This window comes from Rhinoderma darwinii, assembly GCF_050947455.1.
Source record: "Rhinoderma darwinii isolate aRhiDar2 chromosome 5 unlocalized genomic scaffold, aRhiDar2.hap1 SUPER_5_unloc_50, whole genome shotgun sequence".
Classification (NCBI taxonomy): Eukaryota; Metazoa; Chordata; class Amphibia; order Anura; family Rhinodermatidae; genus Rhinoderma; species Rhinoderma darwinii.
Window position 1 is genome coordinate 279,547 of NW_027461810.1, and position 24,067 is coordinate 303,613.

General features: G+C 41.5%; 1 protein-coding gene across 1 annotated transcript in view; it reads right to left on the bottom strand.

The window, feature by feature from the left end:
- LOC142696293 (DNA-dependent protein kinase catalytic subunit-like) overlaps positions 1-24,067 on the bottom strand; it is a gene marked incomplete at its 5' end in the record, with an annotated part of 326,262 nt that overhangs the window by 175,236 nt on the left and 126,959 nt on the right. The window contains 5 exons of the mRNA XM_075847621.1: positions 221-320; positions 2,684-2,778; positions 2,915-3,141; positions 3,478-3,585; positions 21,070-21,222. Of these exons, the coding sequence (XP_075703736.1) occupies positions 221-320; positions 2,684-2,778; positions 2,915-3,141; positions 3,478-3,585; positions 21,070-21,222 (683 nt within the window). The remainder of the gene's footprint in view (positions 1-220; positions 321-2,683; positions 2,779-2,914; positions 3,142-3,477; positions 3,586-21,069; positions 21,223-24,067) is intronic.

Consider the following 24,067-nt stretch of genomic DNA (forward strand, 5'->3'; position numbering starts at 1 on the left):
TAGTCAGTAAGTAGTCTGAAAGTTCAATAGTTTCTCTGCTGTGGAGTTTCCTAAACAATAGGCTAAATATATTCAGGCAGATGCTAAGAAACAGACAACACTCAATCAGCAGATGACAATACTGGATCCCCACCCTTGTGGACATCCATGGTTATCACGCTGATGACAAAGACCGCATCTAATAATTTTCATAATCTTCAAAGACGACAATTGCAAGTACCTTGGTATGCGTCTTTTAGATGCCTTGTTTAGGTTGCTGGCTTTCTGAATTATAATGCGTTTCAAATGATCAATGGCATCACTACACTGCTGAATAGTGCCTGTAACAAAAGCAATAACACAAATTATTGTGAAACTCTGACATTTTTGAAACATCAAAAATTTCCACTGTAAATTTTTTTTTTCTGAAATAATAAATACGGGCATGCCCCAGGAATAAGCTCTTAAGGCGAAACCCAGAGTTGGGTCCATGTGAGGCGTGCTGCTTGCATGGTTTTGAAAAAGTGCTGTTTTTATTCATGCTTGTGAATATAATTAAAACCCCCTTGTTTTAACTGTTCATCTGAAGTTGCGGAGTTACACTAGATTTGGGCTAGGACAGGGCACTTCATCAAAAAAACAATCGAGATTCAGCGCAATTAATAGAAGTCATCTTGCGAATTTCGATTTTATCAATTATTTTTTCCTGGTTTAAACTATCTGCATCTACATGACGCAGATTTAATTGAATCCAATGGTAGACCAGGGGACCATAAGGTTTCTCTACTACCATTCACAATGAATCGCCCGACGCGAGGCAGTGACATCATCACACCTGTCTTCGCCGTGCTGCACAGACAGGCGGAGCAGAGGGATCTCCTCCACTCGTCGTTGGAACGGGTTAGGTGAGCATGTATATTATTTTTATCAGGCACTAGTGGGGCAGCTGTGGGGGCATTATACAGTGTGATGGCAGCTATGGGGAACTTTATACGGTGTGGGGTGCAGCTATGGGGGCATGATAATGCGTGGAAGTCCGTTATGGAAGCATTATACTGTGGGGGTTAGTTATAGGACATTATACTGTGTGGGGGCAATTATGGGAGGCATTATACCTTGTGGAGGGCAGTTATAGGGGGCATTATACTGTATGGAAGGCAACTGTAGGGGCATTATAATGTGTGAGGGCAGCAATGGGGCATTATACTGTGTGGATCAGTGTCAGGGAGTATATTATATGCAGTAGTACACAGCAGGCTCAGAGAGGAAATATTAATTCAATGGCGTAGCATGCAAATAGGGGAGGGGTGTCATGCAAAAAGGGGTGTGGTCTAAATAATCATTCATTAATTGTAATAGAGGTTACAGGTTTAATTAATCGGGATTTTGATTTAGGTCATAATTGCCCAGCCCTAGTTTGGCCCATTTTAAACTTTACTGCAGTGAGAGGCTACATTGTGGAGCGGAAGCATTTGGGGAGACATGGTTGTTTCATATCTGAACGTAGCAGACACTGGAACGAGTTCTGCACTCCCAGAATAAGATTACTTACACCTTTACTACAAGCTGGAGCCGAAGGGAGGACAGTCCCTAAGGTGGATCGTTTTGCAGTGCATTAGTGGAGTGTGAGCGGTGGTACATAACTAGAAACGCTTTTAGCTGGGAGTTTGCTACAACTGTATCCAGTCTAGGCAACGCTCCATAGCTAAACATATTGACGGGTACCGGTCACTAGGATTATGCCGCCCTATCTAAGGGCAACAAAAAGTAGCGCTAGAGATCCTGATTTTAACACTATAATACTTGTCAATGATCAACAGTTTTTATAAAAACACTAGTATACAGCTAAAAAAAAAAAGTACGAAATGGTTTACCAGACTATGCTATTCCATTCTGCTGAGTCCACTGTTGGGCATCTGGCACAGGCATCCATTAAACGAATGTCATGAGCTTTTCATGACATATCTGTTAAACGGATGCAAATGATTGACGGATGCGTTAAGCGAATGTTTAACAGTGACATCCATCAGCCATTGGCTATTATATAACGTTTATGAGTGTATCAGGAGGGACGATATTTATATTATTGTTCGTCCGACATCTATCAGTTACTCCGACTTGCCCATACACAATTCAGTTTACATTCACCGCTATCATCGTGCAATGTGTCCATACATGTTTGATGACACAAGAACAAAAGCCAATGTATGACTGTAATGAAGAGAACGTAAATTTTCATTCCTATGGGCAGGCTGTATCAAACAAGTTACCAACTATAAATTGCGTAAATACTTTGAGCAACCAACAGTACGGTTATCTGCCACTCAAAAGACCAGACATAATGGTAGTAATAAAGAATACAAAAAAAAAGGAAAATGAAAAAAAGAATAAAGCCCCATACACATGACCGTAGAATTTGTCCGTAATTGCAGACCGCAATTACGGACCCTTTCACGTCTATTGTCCACAGACACCTCCCCGTATATTTACAGGAAGGCGTCTGGGTCTTAGAAAGCCTCATTATGTCCTATCTTTTGCTTTTTATGGACCGTGCTCCCATAATTTGTTTGGGACCATGGGCCAAAAATGCGGGCGGCTGTCCGCGCCCATAATCGTGGACCGTGATTATGGGAACAGCCATGTGCATGGGGCCTAAGAGAAAACCTTTGAAAAAGTAAATAACCTAAAACAGCGTCAATCTCACCCAAAGATTTTTCATCTCCATGAGATAATGTCAAGCTTTGCATGTACACCACCAAGATCTCAAACACAAACTGTTCCACAAGAGCCTCCTCTTCTCTAAAGATAAAATAGAAGAAATTTACAAAGATAAGCTGATAATTCCACCCACCAAAAATAAAATGGGAGAGTTTACAAATATAAAATTGTAAGGTTTACAATTGTCACAAATTCCAAAAGTGGATTCGATGCTCACCTAAATTCTCTGTATATATTGTTAAAAGCAAGAGCTGCTCCCAACCTCTTAAAAGCATTAGGATGTAAAGCAAGGCTGTAGAGTCTTTTAAAAAGTGACTGTGTGTTTACAGGGCTTTTTTCTTGTTGTCTCGGTGTGGTCTGCTTTATTGACCATTTCAAAAATTCTTGAATGCATCGTCCTGAAAAGTCTCGCAAGGTACTATTAACAGGATCCACAATTCCATCCTTAGAAAAACATAAAAAACTTTAATCATTTTTTTATATAGATCTATAGGACCAAAACAATATAAATACTATGCATTTATGGAAAAAGAAGTCCCAAAACCAACTAGTAAGTGTGTCTGTGTATCAGCGTGTAAGCAGAATAATTGAGTTACCACAAATTATACTTGCTGGCTTACAATTGCAGCAGACTTCCTAAAACCTTTTACGGACTACATATGTTCAGTACAAAAATAACTGGCAGTTTTGTTCAGGCGATATATAATGGAAAACTACACATGTATAATGGGAAGAGAAGGCTGAAAAAACAGACCTGAAAAATGAGCATTGCAAACTTACCAAAATAGAATCCAGTAATGCCACAGTATCATGACTTTCAAATTGTTTGTTATTTGTGAACCAGTGAATGATGCCCAAAACAAGAGGTTCATATAATTGTCTTGTTACCTAACAAAAAAAATAAAAAAAATTACCAAAAAATAAAAGCATTCTTGTACTCACTGTAAAATCTTTTTCTCATTGAATTCATTGGTGGACACGGCAATATATGGGTATAGGCCCCTGCCGCTAGGAGGCTGACACTAGCTAGAAAAGAAGTATTGACTCTGCCCAGGCAAGCCATAGCCTTCCCACAAACCCTAGACTTATCAGTTTGGTCAAAAAGTAGAAGGAGAAAAAGGAACATACTAACACCACCACATCTGGGTCCTGTGAGAAAAACAACAACTACCAGAGGAAGAGTCCCAACTCTCAGAATCGAATGAGAGCGGGAACTGTGTCCCCCAACGAATTCAACGAGAAAAAGATTTTTTTTTTTTTTTCATTATCAAGATTTTTATTTTGCAGCAACAAAGTTACAGCATTTATACATTACACAGTTTTGGCAGAAAAATTTGTATCATGTATAACATACAGATTATAACAGTTTATAAACATTATGAAGATGCATAAACCCAAATAGGTGGTAACCTCCCACTCATCTAAAGAGCATATGAATTAAAGTACAGTAGAGCTAACTGTACCCCATATACAGTAATATAATACCATAGCCAAGAGGACCAGGCCTCAATAAAGTAAACATTGGTACATATAAGTGCCACCGAAAGATTATAACAACAACCCAAGACACTAGACAACAAAGGGAAACACAAACACACATAGCGCATAGAGAAAAAGATCACATAATTTGCTCAGAACCTACCATCAAGCCATAGAGGTAGATCAGTACCACCCCGGAATCCAGACCATACTGCCCAAGTTTGGACAAAGAGCACAGACTTGCCCCTGTCTGCTGACAGTAATTCCTCCATTCTCATTATCCCGTCCACCTCTGTCACCCATTCCGTCAAAGAGGGAACCGTATGAGATTTCCAGTGCCTAGGTATCACCGTTCTCGCCGCAGTCAGAAAATGTCGAAAGATACCCCTTTTGAGGTGTGTGAGAGATCCAGGAACCATGGAGAGTAACCCAATAGATGCCGAAGTCGGAACTTCAATGTGCAAGAGCTTCTTGCCCAAATCAAAAATCTTCCCCCAAAAGGTACGTATCCTGGGACAGTCCCACCAAATATGCAACATGGTTCCAGGAGCTTCCCCACACCTCCAACAATCAGCAGACACATCCGGAAATATCTTATGCAGCAAAGTAGGGCAACGATACCACCTAGTGAGTATTTTGTAGTTTTTTTCCTGGGCAAAACAAGACATTGGCAATTTATGGGCTAACAGGAAGGCAGTACCCCATTCCTCTTCAGTATGTTGAACCCCCAACTCTTCGTCCCATGCATTGGTGAAAGACAGTTGAGAAAAGGAACCGCTGGGCAGAAGAACTCCATGCAAATATGACAATACATGCGAAGGGGCCGTTGGTAAAGATAAATACTTTTCTAAAGGAGTCTTATCCTGTAATAACACCAGACAGTCCCCCAAAGAAGAGAGATAAGAACGCAGCTGTAAGTATGACCACCAGGTTGATCTTCTCCCCGGGCAAACCTCAGAGACTGCATTCATTGACAACATGACACCTTCAGAAGTAAGGGTCTCAGACAGATATCCACCTTTTCTTCTCTCCCAGCAGAGGAATGTATCCATACCCAACGCCGGAGGGAACGAGGGGTTGTCGAAAAGAGGAGTCATAGGACCCGGCCGATTCACCAGGCACGCAGCACCCATGATCCGCTCCCATACCACAAAAACTGACGTGTGAGGAAAGGCAGAGATAGACTATGGCGCTGTAGGACAGTCAACCACGGCAAAGAGGACAATGCAAGAGGAGACATATCTCTTTCGATACGCACCCATTGCTTACCTGTTTCCGAGCTGAACCAATCCACTACCCTCATAATCAGTGCGGCTTGATGGTATCTTTTAAAGTCTGGAAGACCCGCGCCCCCGTCTATTTTTGGGCGACAAAGGACAGCAAAACGAATGCGAGGCTTAGAGGAACCCCACACAAATTTGGTTATAGCCCTATGTAAGGTCTTGAAAAAACCTGCTGGTATTACAATAGGGACAGTCTGGAAAAGGTATAAGAATTTGGGCAAAATATCCATTTTGACCGCATTAATTCGCCCAAACCATGACATGCGGTTCCCTCCATATTCTGCCAACTCCTTCAAAGTACGTTGAAGAATAGGTGTGTAGTTCAACGCGAACAAATCTGCCTGTTGCGTGGGCACCTGCACCCCCAAGTATTTTAAGGATGTAGATTGCCATTTGAATGGGAAAACCCGAGCGAGATGGGCAGCCATAGAAGCATCCAGAGATATATTCAAGGCCTCCGATTTGGAGTAATTAACTTTAAAATTGCTTAGATGACCAAAACGCTCAAATTCCTCAGTCAGAGATGGCAAAGAGATCATGGGAGTTGTTATAAATACCAGGAGATCGTCTGCATAAAGCGCTAATTTATGATGCTGTGATCCCACCCGTACACCATTAACATCAGGGTTGCCCCGCAGTGCCACTGCCAGGTGTTCCATAACCAGAACATATAATAGAGGCGATAGTGGGCACCCCTGTCTCGTGCCATTAGCAATAGACAAGGAATCAGATAGGAGTCCATTAACACGAACCCGAGCCGTAGGCCTATGGTATAATGCCATTATCCTATCCACCATAGTAGTGCCAAGGCCTACCTGTTTTAGGACACTGCGGAGGAACACCCAATGCACTCTGTCAAAAGCCTTCTCGGCATCAACCGACAGCAAGCACATCGGTATCTTACGGGATTGGCAAAATGAAGCTAAAAGGAGAGTTTTGTTGGTGTTATCCCGTGCCTCCCGACCACGTACAAACCCCACCTGATCATCCCGTATCAATCCAGGTAACAACGGTGACAAGCGAGATGCAAGCAACTTTGCGAAAAATTTTACATCTACATTAATTAATGAGATGGGTCTGAAGTTAGCGCAAGAGGTTGGGTCCTTGCCAGGCTTTGGTAACAGAGTAATGTGAGCCTCAAGGGACTGGGGTGCAAAGGGACACAAGGAAGACACGGAGTTAAAGACTTTCGTCAAAAAGGGAACCAGTTGAGCCTTAAATGTTTTATAAAATTTGTTGTTAAATCCATCAGGCCCTGGACTCTTGCCCAAGGGTGATTCCTTAATAACATGTTCCACTTCTGATTCCACAAAATCCTCCTCGAGTCCCGAAGCCTCCCCCTCCTCTAAAGGCGGTAAAGCCGTACTATTTACATAATGATCTATTTTGTCCCGCAAAGCCTCAGCCTGCATGTCGTGAAATTGCCCCTTGATGTTATATAAAGTCGAGTAATACTGTTTAAAGCACTCTGTAATACCCACTGGGTCATGAACTTCGCCCCCCGAAGAGATCGCAAGGACTCCCTTGCTGTGGTAAGATCCGCAAAAACCTGTGAAGATGGAATTTGTTTATGACATGATTCCAACTCCCTTATCTGAGTCAGGAGACGTGCAATAGAAATCCCTTTCTCTCGCTTCAAACGTGCCCCGTGCTGTATTAGGACTCCTCTAAATGACACATTTCAGCGCTTCCCATTGGAGTGGTAAGGAGGTAGGGTCATGTTCATGTACTGCAATAAACCCATCAAGAGCGTCCTTGAGAGCAGACACACATACTGTATCCTTCAATAAATTATCATTAAGTTTCCAAGACCGAAAATTCGGTACCGAGTCAGGAAACGAAAGGGTCAGGAACACTGGGGCATGATCTGACCAGATCATGGGGCCCACATTAGTACTAGGATGCCAGGTAAGCAAATGGTGACTGATCAAAAAAGCATCTATCCGACTGTACATGTTATGCAAGGGGGAAAAGTACGTATACTCTCTCACCTGAGGGTGTAGAATCCTCCACACATCGATCAATTGCATGGAATGCATCATAGCCTTTAGTGCCCCCAACTGTGATTTAGGAACAGCAGACCTGCCCGAGGAGGTATCAAGCCTAGGATCAAAGGTCAAGTTAAGATCTCCACCTACAATTAAGACGCCCTCTGTAAACTCTTCCAATTTCTTCAAGAACACTCGCCCCACTCTAGCCTGATCCTGATTGGGAAGGTACAAGTTAGCCAGGGTAAGAATCTTATTGCGCATAGACAATTTTAAAAAGACATATCGACCTCCCGGGTCAACCAAAACATCAATGATTTTATGGGAAAGTGACTTGTGGATACCTATGCTAGCCCCTTTGGACTTGGATTCCGGGTTGGCACTGTGAAACCAAGACGGGAAGTATCTGTTTGTAAATTGTGGCATATGGCCCACCTGAAAGTGAGTCTCCTGTAGGAACAAGATGTGTACTCGTTCTTTATGCATATTATATAAAATTTGTGAGCGTTTTTCCGGGACATTGAGCCCCCTAGCATTGAAGGTACAGACCTTCAATTGCGCCATCAGAGTCTTTACCCCGAGGAGCTCAACAAAAGAATGCACTAAGGCAGAAGTAAATAGGACAAGACAGACGAGGAGGGGATATACAACAACAAAGACAAACGAACGGGCGAACTAATCGCCCTCTCCTTGAGCTACTCAAGGAGAAACACTCTAACAGACACCGGAATCAACCAGTGAGTCCCTAAGAGGAGAAGTGTCAGGACACAGACTAGCCAGTGCCCCGCACCCCCCCCCCCAACCCAGCAATTATATTCAAGCAAGTAATAATAAATTATTACAGTTAGGAAAACCAAGGCACTTTGCATAACACCCAATAGTAATGAGACTAAAGTATGCCGCATTAATATACACCTAGAAATACCTCAACGGAGCATATTCCTATATACATTCAATGTTATCAAAAGTGCATATACTTGTAAGAGGTACAAGGAGAAAAAGATTTTTAACCCCTTGTAGACACAGACAATTTTCAGTTTTTCATTATGTGTTTTTTTTTCTCCCCTACTTTCCAAAAGTCATTTTTTTAAATTTCAGCCGCTATAGTCGTATGCAGGCTTGGTTTTTGGGGGACGAGTTGTATATTTTTACGTCACCATTTAATGTACCATATAATGTACAATATACTAAGAGACTGAAAAAAGATCGTTTGTGGTGTGAAAAGGAGAAAAAAAAACAGCGATTCCGCCATTATTTTTTGGGTTTCGTTTTTACAATGTTCAACGTGCGGTAAAAACTGTGAGATAACTTTATTGTTCAGGTTGATTTTTGTTTTACCACTTTTTCAAACAAAATTATATTTCTTAAAAAGAAAATTCATTTTTTGTCGCGATATTTTGAGAGTCATAACTATATTTTTCAATAGATTGAGCGTGTGAGGGCTTGTTCTTTTGCAGGGCGAGCTGGAGCTTTTAACGATACATGCATCTTTTTGATCACTTTTTATTCCATTTTTTTTTAGGGATTTCCAGCATTTTTTTCTTTTAATGTTTAAGATTATGGCTAACCGTTAATGAAAACTCAACATTTTTTGTCTCAGATAACTAGAATATTATATAAGCCCAATGTCAAAAATTATTTTTAATGCCAAAATGTTGGCCTACTGAAAAGTATGTACAGTATATGCACTCAATACTTGGTCGGGGCTCCTTTTGCATGAATTACTGCATCAATGCCGCGTGGCACGGAGGCGATCAGCCTGTGGCACTGCTGAGGTGTTATAGAAGCCCAGGTTGCTTTGATAGCGGCCTTCAGCTTGTCTGCATTGTTGGGTCTGGGGTATCATCTTCCTCTTGACAATACCCTATAGATTCTCTATGGGATTTAGGTCAGGCGAGTTTGCTGGCCAATCAAGCGCAGTGATACTGTGGTTATAAACCAGGTATTGGTACTTTTGGCAGTGTGGGCAGGTGCCAAGTCCTGCTGGAGAATGAAATCAGAATCTCCATAAAGCTTGTCAGGAGAGGGAAGCATGAAGTGCTCTAAAACTTCCTGGTAGACGGCAGCGTTGACTCTTGACTTAATTATGTAGACGCCGGGAAGTTCGGCACTTAAATCTATGAAGGGATCCGGAATGGTGAGCCTGGGAAATTTTAATTATAAACACGTGTATTTATTAAATTGCCACTAGACACTTTATTAATATAGTCCAAATAGACTATTTTTTGATGTTCACTAGTAACTGTAAATCTCAACTTTTATATGAATTGCACGGAAATGCACTGTACTATTTTGTATCACAATGACACGGTTAGACTGTATAATTTTATATTTGATTACGGTTTGAGGATTTATTTTTTTATAGCATTCACTGTACAGGTTAAATAATGTTAAACTAGAATATTTTTCTACTTTAGGAGAAAAATGGGAATAGTTTTTTTTTTTTACTTTTAGTTTTTTGTATATTAAAAAAAAGGACTTATTTACACAGCGTTTTTGACATGTTCTACGTGCCAAAAAACACGTTAAAAAAATGCATGATTTAGGCTTCCCATTGATATCAAAGAGAAAGCACACGCGGGCGTGTTAAAGAAATGCGTAGTGTAAAAATAAAACCTAATTACACTCCTAAAAAACCCACCAAAAACGCACCCAAAGCGCGTAAAAACGGGCCAAAAATGCCTGTATTTTAAAAAGCATTGACACGTTTACACGTAGTCTTTTTGAGCACCGTGTGAACCAGGCCAGTTTTGAACTTTTTTTAAAAATTAATTCCTCTACAGTACTTAAACAAACTGATCGTTGGATCGCTAACACAATATACTGCAATACGTATGTATTGCAGTATATTGTGATTTTTACCAGCTCCAAAGGCAGGGCTTAATAGGAGCACAAATATGGCAGACCTGGAGGCCTTTATTAGGCTCCCAGGCTAATATAACAACAGTCAGCACAATGAGCTGATAGAGGGGGATCGCTCCCCTCTTTCTAATGGCTTTGATGCTAAGGACCCTATTGACAGCGGCAACTAAGTAGTTAAACGGGCGGGCTCGGCGTTATCCGCGAACCTGCCCGTTGCCGTCAAGTGTCGGCTTTAACATAGACACACGCAGAGTATGAAGTAGGCTCAGCCTGTGAGCCCGCTCCATGCTTTCCCTTGGCGGCTGTCATGTATACATACATGACATGCCACCAAGGGGATAAGGTGAGAACAAACATACAATTTCCGTGTAAGGCTGGATTCACATGAGCTCATTACCTCCGTAATGGATGGTACGTATTTCGGCCACAAGTCCCGGACCGAAGACACACTGCAGGGAGCTGTGCTCCTAGCATCATAGTTACGTACGATGTTAGGAGTCCCTGCCTCACAACTGTCCCGTACTGTAATCATGTTTTCAGTACGGGACAGTAGTTCCAAGGAGAGGCAGGGACTCCTAGCATCGTACATAAGTATGCTAGGAGCCCGGCTCCCTGCAGTGTGCTCGTGTGAATCCAGCCTTAATATCATTGGGGCAGACCTGCCATTCCAGCAGCTTGGAGCACCTTGCGATTTAGGTTGGCTTTAGAAAAAGAGAAGACCTATATAGGTCTCATATTAACGTACCATACAAGAAAGAATCTTAAGACATGTATTAGTCCAAATTATTAATTTTATTGTTCCATAATTATAGAAACCCCCAAAAAAACTCACATAAATGTACATACAAATATTAAAACATACTTAAAAAAGGAAAATTCCAAGATCATCAAAAGATAACCACCATAGCCTAATGTGTATGGTAATATATAATATGCAATAGGTAGGCAACAGCACACAGGGAGAGCATGTAATATACCTCTAGACAGAAGTCCACTAGCACATCCACCTTCAATATAGTCTATAAGGTAGTCTAGCACACATAAATGATCAACATAACTTCATATCCTATTACCTGTGGCTGGCATGATGGCTGTCAGTGATCTCAGGAGAGGAACACCTAGACGCGCATTTCGCACCCTTCGTCAGGACGTGATGTTAATGTACTGGAATTCGATTTAAATAATGAACCTGTATACTGGTGACCAATGGTGCATAGCGATTCATCAGACCGTCCCACGTGCGTCTTCCACATCAGGAGCGTTCTGTGCAGTGGTAGATTTCTCCATTATCTGCACTTCTGCCCTGACTGACAACTGCCGACACAACATGTAGACGGCTAATAAAGTGCATGCGCACTTCACCCTATGTGTCAAAAACCTAGTGTCATTTAGAGTCTGAATCACATATATATATGTATATCCATGCGACATATCTGTATAACAATGTCACACACTGAATCCTTTACAAATAATGTAGATATAACGTAAACTGGAGTGCATCACACCACTATGCGGTACAGCGTGTACCAACGGCGGAGGAACGGAAAGGGAAGACCACAACCAGTGCCCAACATGGGTGGTGGGAGTTCCCCACCCGGACCCCCACAGCAGCACACACTGCACCCCACACCACTGCAAGACACAAAGAATATTTAGAGAAAGCCATGCTTTGAATCTGGTAGACTTTTGGGGACACCAAGGCCTTGCAGACCTCAGAGACAAACATTTGGTGCTATTACGCCCAGGATGCACTGACAGCCCTTGTGGAACGGGCGAAAACCCAAAAGAGGGAACCTTATCCTTGGACCAATAGGATTTCCCAATCGCAGACTGAAACCAATGAGCAAAAGTAGCCTTGGAGGCCGCCAAGCCCAAGCGTAGCCATTCTTGAACCAGGAATATAGAATCAGAGTGCTTGAATGAAAGCTTGGACCACATCCACACAGTGGATGTAAGGTAGAGGGACAAAAGGAGGGGAGGACGATCGACGTGGAAGGCAGAAACCACTAGGAGAAAGGTTTAAAACAGGGAGGAACACCGTGGATCACAAAAAAGGAGACTTACAGGAAAGTTCAGCCAACTCAGAAACCCATCTGATGGAAGTGATGGCTACACCATTAAACACAGCTGTTAAGTGGGATAAAATAGCACACCTTGGGTAAGAAGGTTGGTTTGAAGCGGAAGAGGCCAGGGCGCATCTGCGAGCAAATTGATGAGATCGGCATACCAAGCTTTGCTGGGCCAGTTATGGGCCACCAGAATTGCAGTAAAACCCGCTGCCTTGATGTGCATGAGAACCCGGGGCAGGAGCGGAAGGGGAGGGAAAAGGTACAGAAAAGAAAACCTCCCGCATAAAGTGACCAGGGAGTCATCAACTCGGACCAGAGTATCACAAGACCTGGCCACGTAGAGAGGAACTTTGTTGATCAGACGATATGCAAAGAGGTCCACATCTGGAGTGCCCCACCTCTGGCAGATCTGACAGCAAATCTCCAGGTGAGAAGGGAATGGGATGCTATTTTCCGCCCAGTACAGATTCCGGGAGGACTCCTTTATAGATTCCCAGCTGCTGGTGTCGCACGGATGGTTCAGATAGGCGACCGTTGTGAAAATGTTGGCCTGGACCAGGTCTAGATGGTCCCGGAGAAGGGAGGTATAATACGAGAGGGCTAAAAAGAAGGCCCTCCGCTCCAGAAGGTTGATCTGTAACAGAGCATTCTCCTTCAAACATCTTCCCTGGACCATGTGAAGGCCATAAAAAGCCACCAGCCTGACAGGCTGGCATTCGTCAACATCACCAGCCACTAGAGAATGACTGGCCATGAGAAATAACCAGGGAAATCTTTCACCAAAGAAATCCCCTGCAGGAGTATCAACTTGTCCAGGAAAAACAGAGGTTAGTGTGAGAGAATTGCCCGCTGGAAGAAAGCGTGTATGGAAGTGTGCATATGAGACAGCTTCGAAGGCTGACATTATCCTGCCCAGCACTTGCATCCAAAAGAGGATGGAGCAGGAAGCATACTGACAAAGAGACATCTCAGCCCAAATGGCTCAAACCTTTTCTACTGTTGCCGTCCTAGTGTCGAACATAATGCCCAGGAACTCCATGTGCTGTGACAAGGGATGACTTCTCCCAGTTGTTGATCAAACCGAACCTCTGTAAAAGGTGTCCAGGGTAATCCTAAGGCTGAAAACATTGCCCTCTCTGAAGAAAGCGTTCACCAAGCAGTCATCCATGTGGGGAGCAAAAGCAACATAATCTGTATTAAAAAAAAATGCTTGATGAAGAATTTTGTAACATACCTTCCTTACAGTCCATTTTATAAGATGGATTGCCTGCTTGAAGAAAAGAGTATGATATGTAGAAACAGCAGTACAACCAAAATCCTTTAAAAAAAAAAAACTGAGGTGGTGCAGTTAAATGTGGAGATAGGCATCGTGAGTAATAATGGAGGAAAGGTATTCATCCAGCTATATCGAGGCGATTAGTGACTGTAGGGACTCCACCTGGAATCTTTGAGCGTGGGTGAAGCAGTTAAATTTCTTTAAATCTGAGATAGGTCTGACAAGCCCATCCTTTTAGGGGACTGTGAAGAAGTTTGAGTAAAAACCATAGAAACGCTATGACAGAGGAATAGGGACAACAAATTTTTGCAGGAAAAGAAACTGAAGAGCTAGAAAAAAATCAGGAGCACAATCTGGGGCCCAAGGCAAGGTCAATAGGAAGAACCAACCTGGGGGGAGGGTCAGGAATTCAATTTTGCATCCTGTCGATATCACCTCTTAAACTCAGTCATCTTCCATGTCGTATTGCCTGAAAGGAAAGTATTCGTCCCCTCACCAAAATATGGACGTTCAGAGTCAGGACAGTTTGATTTCCTCTATGGTCTCTGAGAGCAAAAGTTGATAAGAAATGAAATCTCTGAGAACGTTGAGAAGGCTATTGACGTCGTGAACGACCCCGTGGAAGGAGGGAACTTTTTACGCTCGTGGCCTCGAAGATTATCTCATCCAGGTACTTTCTAAAAAGCGGCAAAATTACCAGTGAAACTGGCTGACTCGATAGAGGCCTCACATCAAAACGTGGAGCCATGAAAAAGTTGAGAAGTTCAAACAGTAAAGTCTTCCGGAGATGCTCACTCAGAGAAACCCTGGTAAGTTGCCTGGCCCAGAAGGAGAAGACTTTGCTAATTCAGGAGGGCATGAAGGTCAGGCGAAGACTACACCCTACTGCCAAAAAAGTAGCTATTGGATTTAAATTCCAACCTCTTATCGAGGGAATCTGCAAGGGACGCTGCATCATACAGCAGAAGGGTAGTGCTCTTGGAAATCTGCAATATAGGCGGATCCACTGCCTATTTGTTGATAAAATCCTCTGTAAATGGAAACAGCATATCTGTCCTCTTTAAAACTATTAGGCATCCTTAGAGAGGATGTACTCAAACTCACTGTAATTTGGAAAAAGTAGAGGCTGGCGCCAGTATCGGTGGAAGACCTTATTCTCAGGGGGTAGGGGAGTCATCTTTGATGTGTAAGGTGTCCATTATTGCAATGATCAGAAAATGTTGTGTCTTGTTCGGACTATAAATCAAGGGTTCCCCAGCACTAGTTTTGATAGGGAAAGATTTATAAGAACTTGATGAGGGGACAGACACTCTGCATCAGCCTCTTCGAGATAGCAGGGAGGGGGGGTGTAATTCTCACCTGTCCGATGTCTTCAGGTGCACGCATGGTCACCTCCTAGGAGTCCCCTCACAGCAGTGGGATTACCTGCATTCCACCTACGGAATAAAGAGGGGGATAATGCGACCGAGAGGGAGGAAGCGCAGTACGGTCTGGTTTCCTAGCACCCTCAGGGAGGTTAACTAGGCTGGAGGCCCAGGCTAACAATGTCCAAGGCTGAAAACAAACCAAATAAAAAGCAAAAGAAATAAAACTAAAATAATAAAATTGCAGCATTTCTGATCAGCAGATCTATCTGACTAACTACGGACACTAGGTAAAAACGGATTAGCCCAGTGTCTGTAGAAAGGGTAGTCTACCTGGTCGGAGCCAACACTTCTTTCCTACCTAGAGTCGGCCTCCTATCGGCAGAGGCCTATTTGGTGCTGTATCCCCAATGATATTAACAAGAAAATCAGTTGAATTGTAGGGTAAAAGCATTGCATGGAAAAAAGAAGATACGACATGGAATTATAGAGTAAGCATTCCATATTTCCATTTAACAGCGTGGGTAGGATTGTTGGGGGAGATTTATTAACCCCTTCAGGACCGAGCCTGTTTCGGCCTTGAGAACGCAGCAGATTTTTTCAAATCTGACGTGTCACTTTTTGTGGTAATAACTTTTGAATGCTTTTACCTATCCAAGCGATTCAGAGATTGTTTTGTCGTGACACACTGTACTTTGTTAGTGGAAAAATTTGATCAATAAGTTCAGTATTTGTTTGTGAAAAACACCAAACTTTAGAGAAAATTTTCAAAAGTTAGCATTTTTCTAAATTTAAATGCATCTCCTTGTAAAACAGACAGCAATACTGTCAGGGATCATTACTATGTATATTGTCTGAAAAATATTATCCTCACACATATGTATATACATTTCAGTTCTTTGTGTAATATACTGATATATATAACAAGTTCTTTGTTCATGTCGGACACACCTATGGAAGACACCGCCCCCTGGAATGCAAAGAGGAGTGTGCAGAAGAATGTATAGGAAAACTTATAGGGAGGGGCATGTGTCTTCTCTGTGTGTGTTTCTTTGTTCTGAATAAAGTTCAGTTCCTCCTGGCTGACATTGAAGCTGTACCTCAGACATCTGTGTGGTGTACTTCTCTCCAGGCATGCCTTCAGCTTTCAATTTACAGAGGTGGTTATTCGGTGTGAAATATCACACAAAATAGTTACTAATTAACATTTCCCATATGTCTACTTTATGTTGGCATCGTTTTTTGAACATCCTTTTATTTTTCTAGGACGTTACAAAGCTTAGAACTTTAGCAGCAATTTCTCACATTTTCAAGAAAATTTCCAAAACCTATTTTTATAGGGACCAGTTCAGTTCTGAAGTGGCTTTGAGGGCCTCATATATTAGAAACCCTCATAAGTCACCCAATTTTAAAAACTGCACCCCTTAAAGTTTTTAAAACAGGATTTAGGAAGTTTCTTAACCATTTAGGTGTTTCACAGGAATTAAAGCAAAGTAGAGGGGAAATGTAAACATTCTTTTTTTTTTTTATCAGAAAATTCATTTTAATCCATTTTTTTTCTGTAACACAAAAGGTTCTACCAGAGAAACGCAACTCATTATTTCATGCCCAGATTCTGCAGTTTTTAGAAATATCCCACATGTGGCTCTAGTGTGCTAATGGACTCAGAAACAAAGGAGCACCTAGAGGATTTTGGTGCCTCCTTTTTATTAGAATATATTTTAGGCACCATGTCAGGTTTGAAAAGGTCTTGTAGTGCCAAAAAAGTGGAAACACCCCCAAAAGGACACCATTTGGCAAACTACACCCCTCAAGGATACACCCCTCAAGGGGTATAGAGCATTTTAACCCCACAGGTTTTATTGCTGAATTTAGTGGAATCCGTCCGTAAAAATCAAAATCAAAATTTTTTCCAATAAAACGTAGAAATTATTCATTTTTACAAGGAAGAAAGAAGAAATAGCACCCCAAGATTTGTAAAGCAATTTCTCCTGATTACGGCAATACCCAATATGTGCTAATAAACGGCTGTTTGGACACACAGCAGGGCTCAGAAGGGAAGGAGCGTTATTTGGCATTTGGAGCTCAAGTTTGCTGGATTGGTTTTCAGGTATCATGTCGCATTTGCAAAGCCCCTGCGAGACCAAATCAGTGGACATCCCCCAGAAGTGACCCCATTTGGGAAACTACAGCCCTAAAAAATTTTTATCATGGGGTAAGGTGAGCATTTTGATCACATAGGTTTTTTTGCTGAATTTAGTGTAATTAGGCCGTGAAAACTTTGATTGTTTTTTATGGTGTTCACTAAATGACATATTTAATTTATTCTGTGGGTCAATGCGATTACGGCGATACCATATGTATATAGGATTTTTATGTTTTACGGTGTTTGAACAATAAAATCACGGTTTTAAAAAAAACAAACAATTTAGTTTTTGTGTCGCCATATTCTAAGACCACAACTTTTTTATTTTTCCATCACGAATGTTGTGTGAGGGCTTGTTTTTTGCGCAACAAACTTTATTTTTATTGGTACCATTTTTGAGTACATGCGACTTTTTGATCCTTAGTTATTAAATTTTTGGGGAGCTGAAGTGACTTAAAATAGCGATTCTGGTATCAGTATTTTTTTATTTTTTTTTATGGTGGTCACCGTGCGGGATAAATGACATTATATTTTTATAGTTCAGGCTGTTACGGACGCAGCGATACCAATTATGCATAGTTTATTTTTTCCTAATAATAAATAACTTTATAAGGGAAAAAGGGCGATTTTTAATTTTATTATTTTGAAATTTAACTTTTTTTTAAAAATTGTGAACTTTTATTTTTTTATTTTTTAGTCCCACTAGGGACTTGAAGATCCAATTGTTGGATCGTTGTTATAATACCCTGCAATACTTATGTATTGCAGGGTATTATACCTGTCCGTTTCACACTGACAGGGGGCATATTAACTCCTGCCTCTGGCAGGACCTAATCGCCTTCCATAGATGGCAGACCGGAAGCCTTTGCCATTGACTGCCGCATTTAAGGGGTTAATTGGTTTGGATCACCGCTGTGATCCGACCCGATGTTTTCCCCCTGTACTGGGAGATGCCGGGCTGCGGGGAGCACCTGTGTGCTCTGTTAAGAGCACACGTAGATTAACGGGCTGCAGGCACAAGGACCAGTGCTGCAGCCCGTTAATCTACGTGGGGGGTTCGGGAAGGGGTTAAAGTAGTTGCGCCAGTTTTCTGGTGGAAAAAATTCAAATTATGCTTGCCTGTTTTGTGCAAAGGATACCATTCTTGCCTCTTTTCTAAAAAGTGGCCAGGGCTTAGCAGTAGGAGCCCGACCGATTTACACCAGAAAGTGGCATAAATTATAGCCGAAAACTACTTCAGCTTGTAACTGGCTAAGATTCCACTCTCTTTAGTAACACACATTAATGGAGGCAATGTTACTTATGTCAATGTAATTATGCCTGTAATTACACCTCCTGAGTGCAAAGTGACGTGAACTTAAAAATAATAATACCTTGAGTCTATGCTGAAGGATGAGTGCTCTGGCCGGAAGCATTTCCCATGTGTATGCATACAAACTTCAGACTTCCTTGGTTGTAAAGTTACTCACCACTGATACATTGGCCTGCGGAGTATTCCCTGATGAAGAAAGCCATTCTTCATCAAAACGCATAGGAGCAGTCTGAGCTTTGGCCTCTGCAGGCCAATGCACCACTGATGAGTGACGTCACATTTAAGAAAGTCTGGAGTTTGTATACATACACAAGGTAGTACACTGCTGTCCAGAGCGCTCTCCATTAGACACTTAAGTAATTACATGAAATTGCTATGACAAAAGTGACATTGCCTGGAACTACGGATGTAGAAGACGTTGACTTGACTGTTAACGGGTTAAATACAGTGGCAAGAAAATGTAACTTCACCTTTTCAATGGCTTTTCAATGGTTTTTGTTGTGTGATATCACGCTGCAGCAATTTATCAGTCACGTTCAACTTTGCTACATATGGGGAAACTTTGATAAAACTCAAGTAGCTACAACAGTTCTAAAATTCTGTCTTTAATACAGGCAAAGATGAGCCAAATTTATTAGGTGGCGAGCGCCTATTAATAAATTTGGCGCATTTTACTTAAATGCCCTTCTGTTTAAGACTGGCATATGAAATGCCTCATTAAATTCCACCAATTATTTCCTAGAATCAAAACTCCTAGTTATGCGGTGTGCCCCAAATGAGACAAGACAAAACTTTAGTTTAAAAATAACTGGCGGTCAAATAGGCCAAGAGCTACATCACTGTTCTTATTTAATAAATAACTCTAATTTTACCAAGTTCACTTTGTATTAACACTTTCTCGTCGCTAATATGCCTATTTACTTCGGGAAAGGGTTTTTAAACATGGCGCACGCTCAGAAGTCGGACACAGCAGGGACTCCGCACCAATGCTTGCGGTTAGAGACATCTCTGATCGCAAGCATTTAACCCCTCAGATGCAGAGGTCAGATGTGACCACAGGCATCTGAGTTTTATTTTTTAAATTTAAGTTTTCCTTTTAACCGGTCACCTGATCCCACGCAGCAAAATCTCGGGAGCTGGTGTGCTTCTATAGCAGCTGTGAGCCTTGTGAACGCTCCCAGGCCTGCTATCAGTAGATTGCTATTGAGACCTGTGGAAGGTCTCAATAGTAATGTACGGATTGTGCCTTAGACTGCAAAACTGTGATATTGCAGTGTATGGAATAAGCCAGGGGTCTCAAGCCCACGGCCCCTGAGGCTGTCATCTGCGGCCCGCGGGACACAGAGACACTAGTAAAGGCTCTGCTCCGTGACTCTGTGAAATTCCCTGACATCGTTGTCCATATATGGACAGTGTTGTCAGGGTCTTCCCCAAAGCGGAGGGCATCGTCTGCCGAGGGCACTGTGGCATCGTCTGCCGAGGGCACTGTGGCACCGTCTGCCGAGGGCACTGTGGCATCGTTTTAACAGGGGCTGCCCAATCATGACATTTGTGTTTCTGCCAAACGCTGCAAACTGAGCTGCCGGACTGCATTTAGCGACACTTAAACTGGATTGTTGAAATGCGGCACGTCAACTTCTAATTTTTTCTATATGTGGCCCACTTACCCGGCCGAGTTTGAGACCACTGGCATAAGCGATATAATGATTTCAGGTTCGAGCCCCCTAGGGGAGCTAAATAAAAGTAATAGAAAAATGTAAAAATAAAAAAAGGGTTTTCGTGGGTTTTTTAAATAGAAAAAAATTATACTATAATAAATATATATATATATATATATATATATATACACACACACACACACACACACACACACACACACACACACATATATATATTCAAAATCAACCTCCTTTTCCTAAATAACAAAAGCATTTAGGTACCCCCACGTCCTAAAATGCGTGAACTATAAAAGTATAAAAATATTTATCCATAGCGGGATAAAAAAATCAAAATGGCCGAATCACAGTTTTTTTTGCTACTTAAACCCCCCAAAAATGTAATAAAAAGTGATTAAAATGCTAGGCACTCCCCAAAATGGTATTAATAAAAACAACATTTTCCCGTACAAAAAGATGCCTTACACAGCTGTGTACACAGAAATAAAAAAAATAAAAAAAAAGAGTTACGGGGGTTCACAATATGGTGATGCAAATAATAATAATTATTTATTTTTTTTTCAAACATTTTTTTTTTTTTAAATGCACTAAAACATAGCAAAACTATATACATTTCAGTTTTCCTTTTAACCAGTCACCTGATCATGCGAATCACACATAATATTAAACAGCGCCAAAGTACAATTTGTCCCATAAAAATTAAACCCTCATATGGCTGTGTCAATGAAAAAATAAAAAAAAATTATGACTTTTGAAGGCGGGGAGGAAAAAATAAAAGAATAAAAACAAAAATTAGTCTGGTCCTAAAAGGGTTAATTAAGCAAATATCTGAAGGGCAATATTTGGCCAGAATGCTTGCTCAGCGCTTACATATATGTATAGGTCTAGATTTATGAAATGTAGCCATCCAAACATACCTGATCAACATCACAGGCCAAGCAGAGCAACACAGGAAATGTGCGTTTGAATAGTCTGTACATCGGAGGGGGCCCTTCTTGGGCATCAGGTAATTGAGATGCTTTTCCCAACATAAATGTAACCATGCTATGTAAAAGTTCACAAGCGGCAACCTTATGGAAATAAGAACAGTGTTATAGAAAACAAGCTGCATAAACAGATGATTAAAAAAAATAAAAAATGTATACATATATACACTGAATGGCCCCTTTATTAGAATTACCTGCCCTTTCATGATTGGAACTTCCCTTCTGCAATTAGACACCCCGGAGTGCAGAATAAAATAACGTTTTCCATGAATCCGGTTTCAGTGTGAATAGACATTAAAAAAAAAAAATGTTAATCTATCCTTTAGTACTATGTGGGGTTGGGGGGGATAGGTGGTGCACTTCTGTTTGTGTGATGGCTGTTGGTTTATCACCTTTGGGTGGCAATTGTAATTTCCACTGCCCTGTTTACTCGAACGAATACCTTACTTCAGAAATGATACCTCCATGATTGTGTATTACCTACTTCTGTTATGTATTCTAACCAGGTTTGAGTATTGTTCATTGCCTCACTGTATGATACACAATTATTTTTTTCTTCGTTGTTAAAAAGCAAAAATATATTTTTAAAAAATAAATAAATTGAGCAAACGGAGCGACTTCGAACGAGGCAAGGTCATTGTTGCAGGACAACCTCGGGCCAGTATTTCAAAACTGCCAACCTTATGGGGTTTTCTTGTGCAACGGTGTCTAGTGTAAACTAAAAATGATATGATCGGAAAAAAAAAAAACATTCACCGGCATCAATAACTCATCGAAAGTGGTCACAGGCAGGTGTCAAGAACAGTTTTGACGAATAAGCAGTGCAACGTTGGTACTTCAACTAATATGTTCAAATGTAAGTCTCGTCTTTTCTTATCACATATGGGATTTAACAGCAGACGACCAGTTCGAGTGCCATTACTGTCTTAGTAAAACAAAAGGCAAGGCTCCAATGGGAAAAAAAGCGCAAAAATTGGATCACCGAGCAAAAACATCGCCTGGTCAGATGAATCCCGATTTCTGTTGGACCATGCTGATGGGTGGGTCAGGAATTGATGCTAGTAGCATAAAATCGATGAACCCTTCATGTCAGTTATCAACATTTCAGGCTGGTGAAGGTGGAGCAATATTGTGGAGGTTTTTCTTTGGAACACCCTGAGTCCCCTGATACCTGTGGATGGACGTTTGAACAGTAAGGCTTACCGAAGAATTGTAGCCGAACAAGTTCATTACGCAGTTGTTTACCCTATGGCAGAAGAACATTTTAACAGCAACTGTGAGATGCTATCCTGTCCGCATGGGTCAATATTACCATTGAATGGATTCAAAACCTACTGGAAACTATGCTACGACAAATTGCTGCAACGCTGAAAGCCAAATGAGGTTCAAACCTATACTAGATGGGTGTGTCTCTAATAAAGTGGCCATTCAGTGCGTGTATAATATATATATATATATATATATATATATATATATATATATATATATATATATATATATATATATTTTGCATTTGGAAAGCGTCCAGACCCTTTCACTTTGTTATGTTAAGGCCTTGTGCTACAATAAAAAAAAAAAAAAGTTTTTCCCCATCATACTGCACTCACCTGCTCAATACCCTCCCTACAAGTGAAGCATGGTGGTAGCAGCATGATGCTGTGGGGGTGTTTTTCAGCGGCTGGGACAGGAAGACTGGTCAGGGTTGAGGGAAAGATGAATGGAGCAAAGTACAGAGATATTCTTAATGAAAACTTGATCCAGAATGCTGGGCTGAAGGTTCACCTTCCAACAAGACAATGACCCTAATCACACAGCCAACACAACACAGGACTAGCTTAGGTGCAACTCTGAGAATGTCCTTCAGTGGCTCAGCCAGAGCCCTGACTTTAATCCAATCGAACATCTCTGGAGAAACCTGAAAATAACTGTCCACCGACAGTCCCCATTCAACCTGACAGAGCTCGAGAGGATCTGCAGAGAAGAATGGCAGAAAATCCCCAAATCCAGGTGCGCAAACCTGGTGGCATCATACCCAAGACGACTGGAGGCGGTTAGTGCTGCCAAAGGTTTTTCAACTAAGTACTGAGTAAAGGGTCTGAATACTTCTGTCAATGCAATATTTTCGTTTTTTTCCTTTTCAATAAATTAGCAAAGATTACTAACATTCTGTATTCACTTTGTCTTTATGGGGTAATGAGTGCACAAGGATGGGAAAAAAAAATATTTTTTTTTTATTGTAGCACAAGACCTCAATATAACAAAATGGGAAACAATTGAAAGGGTCTGAAGACTTTCCGAACGCATTGTATATCTATATATCCATAACATTAAAACCACTAACAGGTGAAGTGAATAACACGGATTACCTCGTTACTATGGCACCTGTCATGGCTTAGCATATATAAGGACCACATGGGTAGCATTGACAAGGGCGCGATGCAGCTGAAACCTGTGGAGACATGCTGTTCAGCTTAGAAGCTTGATTTTTAGTGGCTGCGCGGTGTTGCCTGAAAAACTGCTGACTATCTGAAAAATGCCTGTCATCTAGCCATTAAAATTTTTCCTTTGTCATTATCACTTAGATCCTGAAGTTTGCCACACGGGATAGCTTAGACGTGGGCGCGATGCGTCTGAAAACAGCACCGTGCTGTCCGGAGTGGTTTTGAAATTTATTGTTGATAGCCGTGCTGTGTTTTGGATAAAACTACTTTTTACATTTGTATGCAAAACCGTACGGCAATTTTAATAGACCCTTATGGCCACACGATTGACTTGGAGACCCAACCTCGCAACTTATAGGACTTAGATCTGTTGCTAACTTCTTGGCACCAGATACCACAGGACACCTTCAGAGTTCTTCTGGAGTCCATGCCTTGATGGCACAGAGCTGTTTTAGGCAGGCGGTTTTAATGTTATGGATAATCTGTGT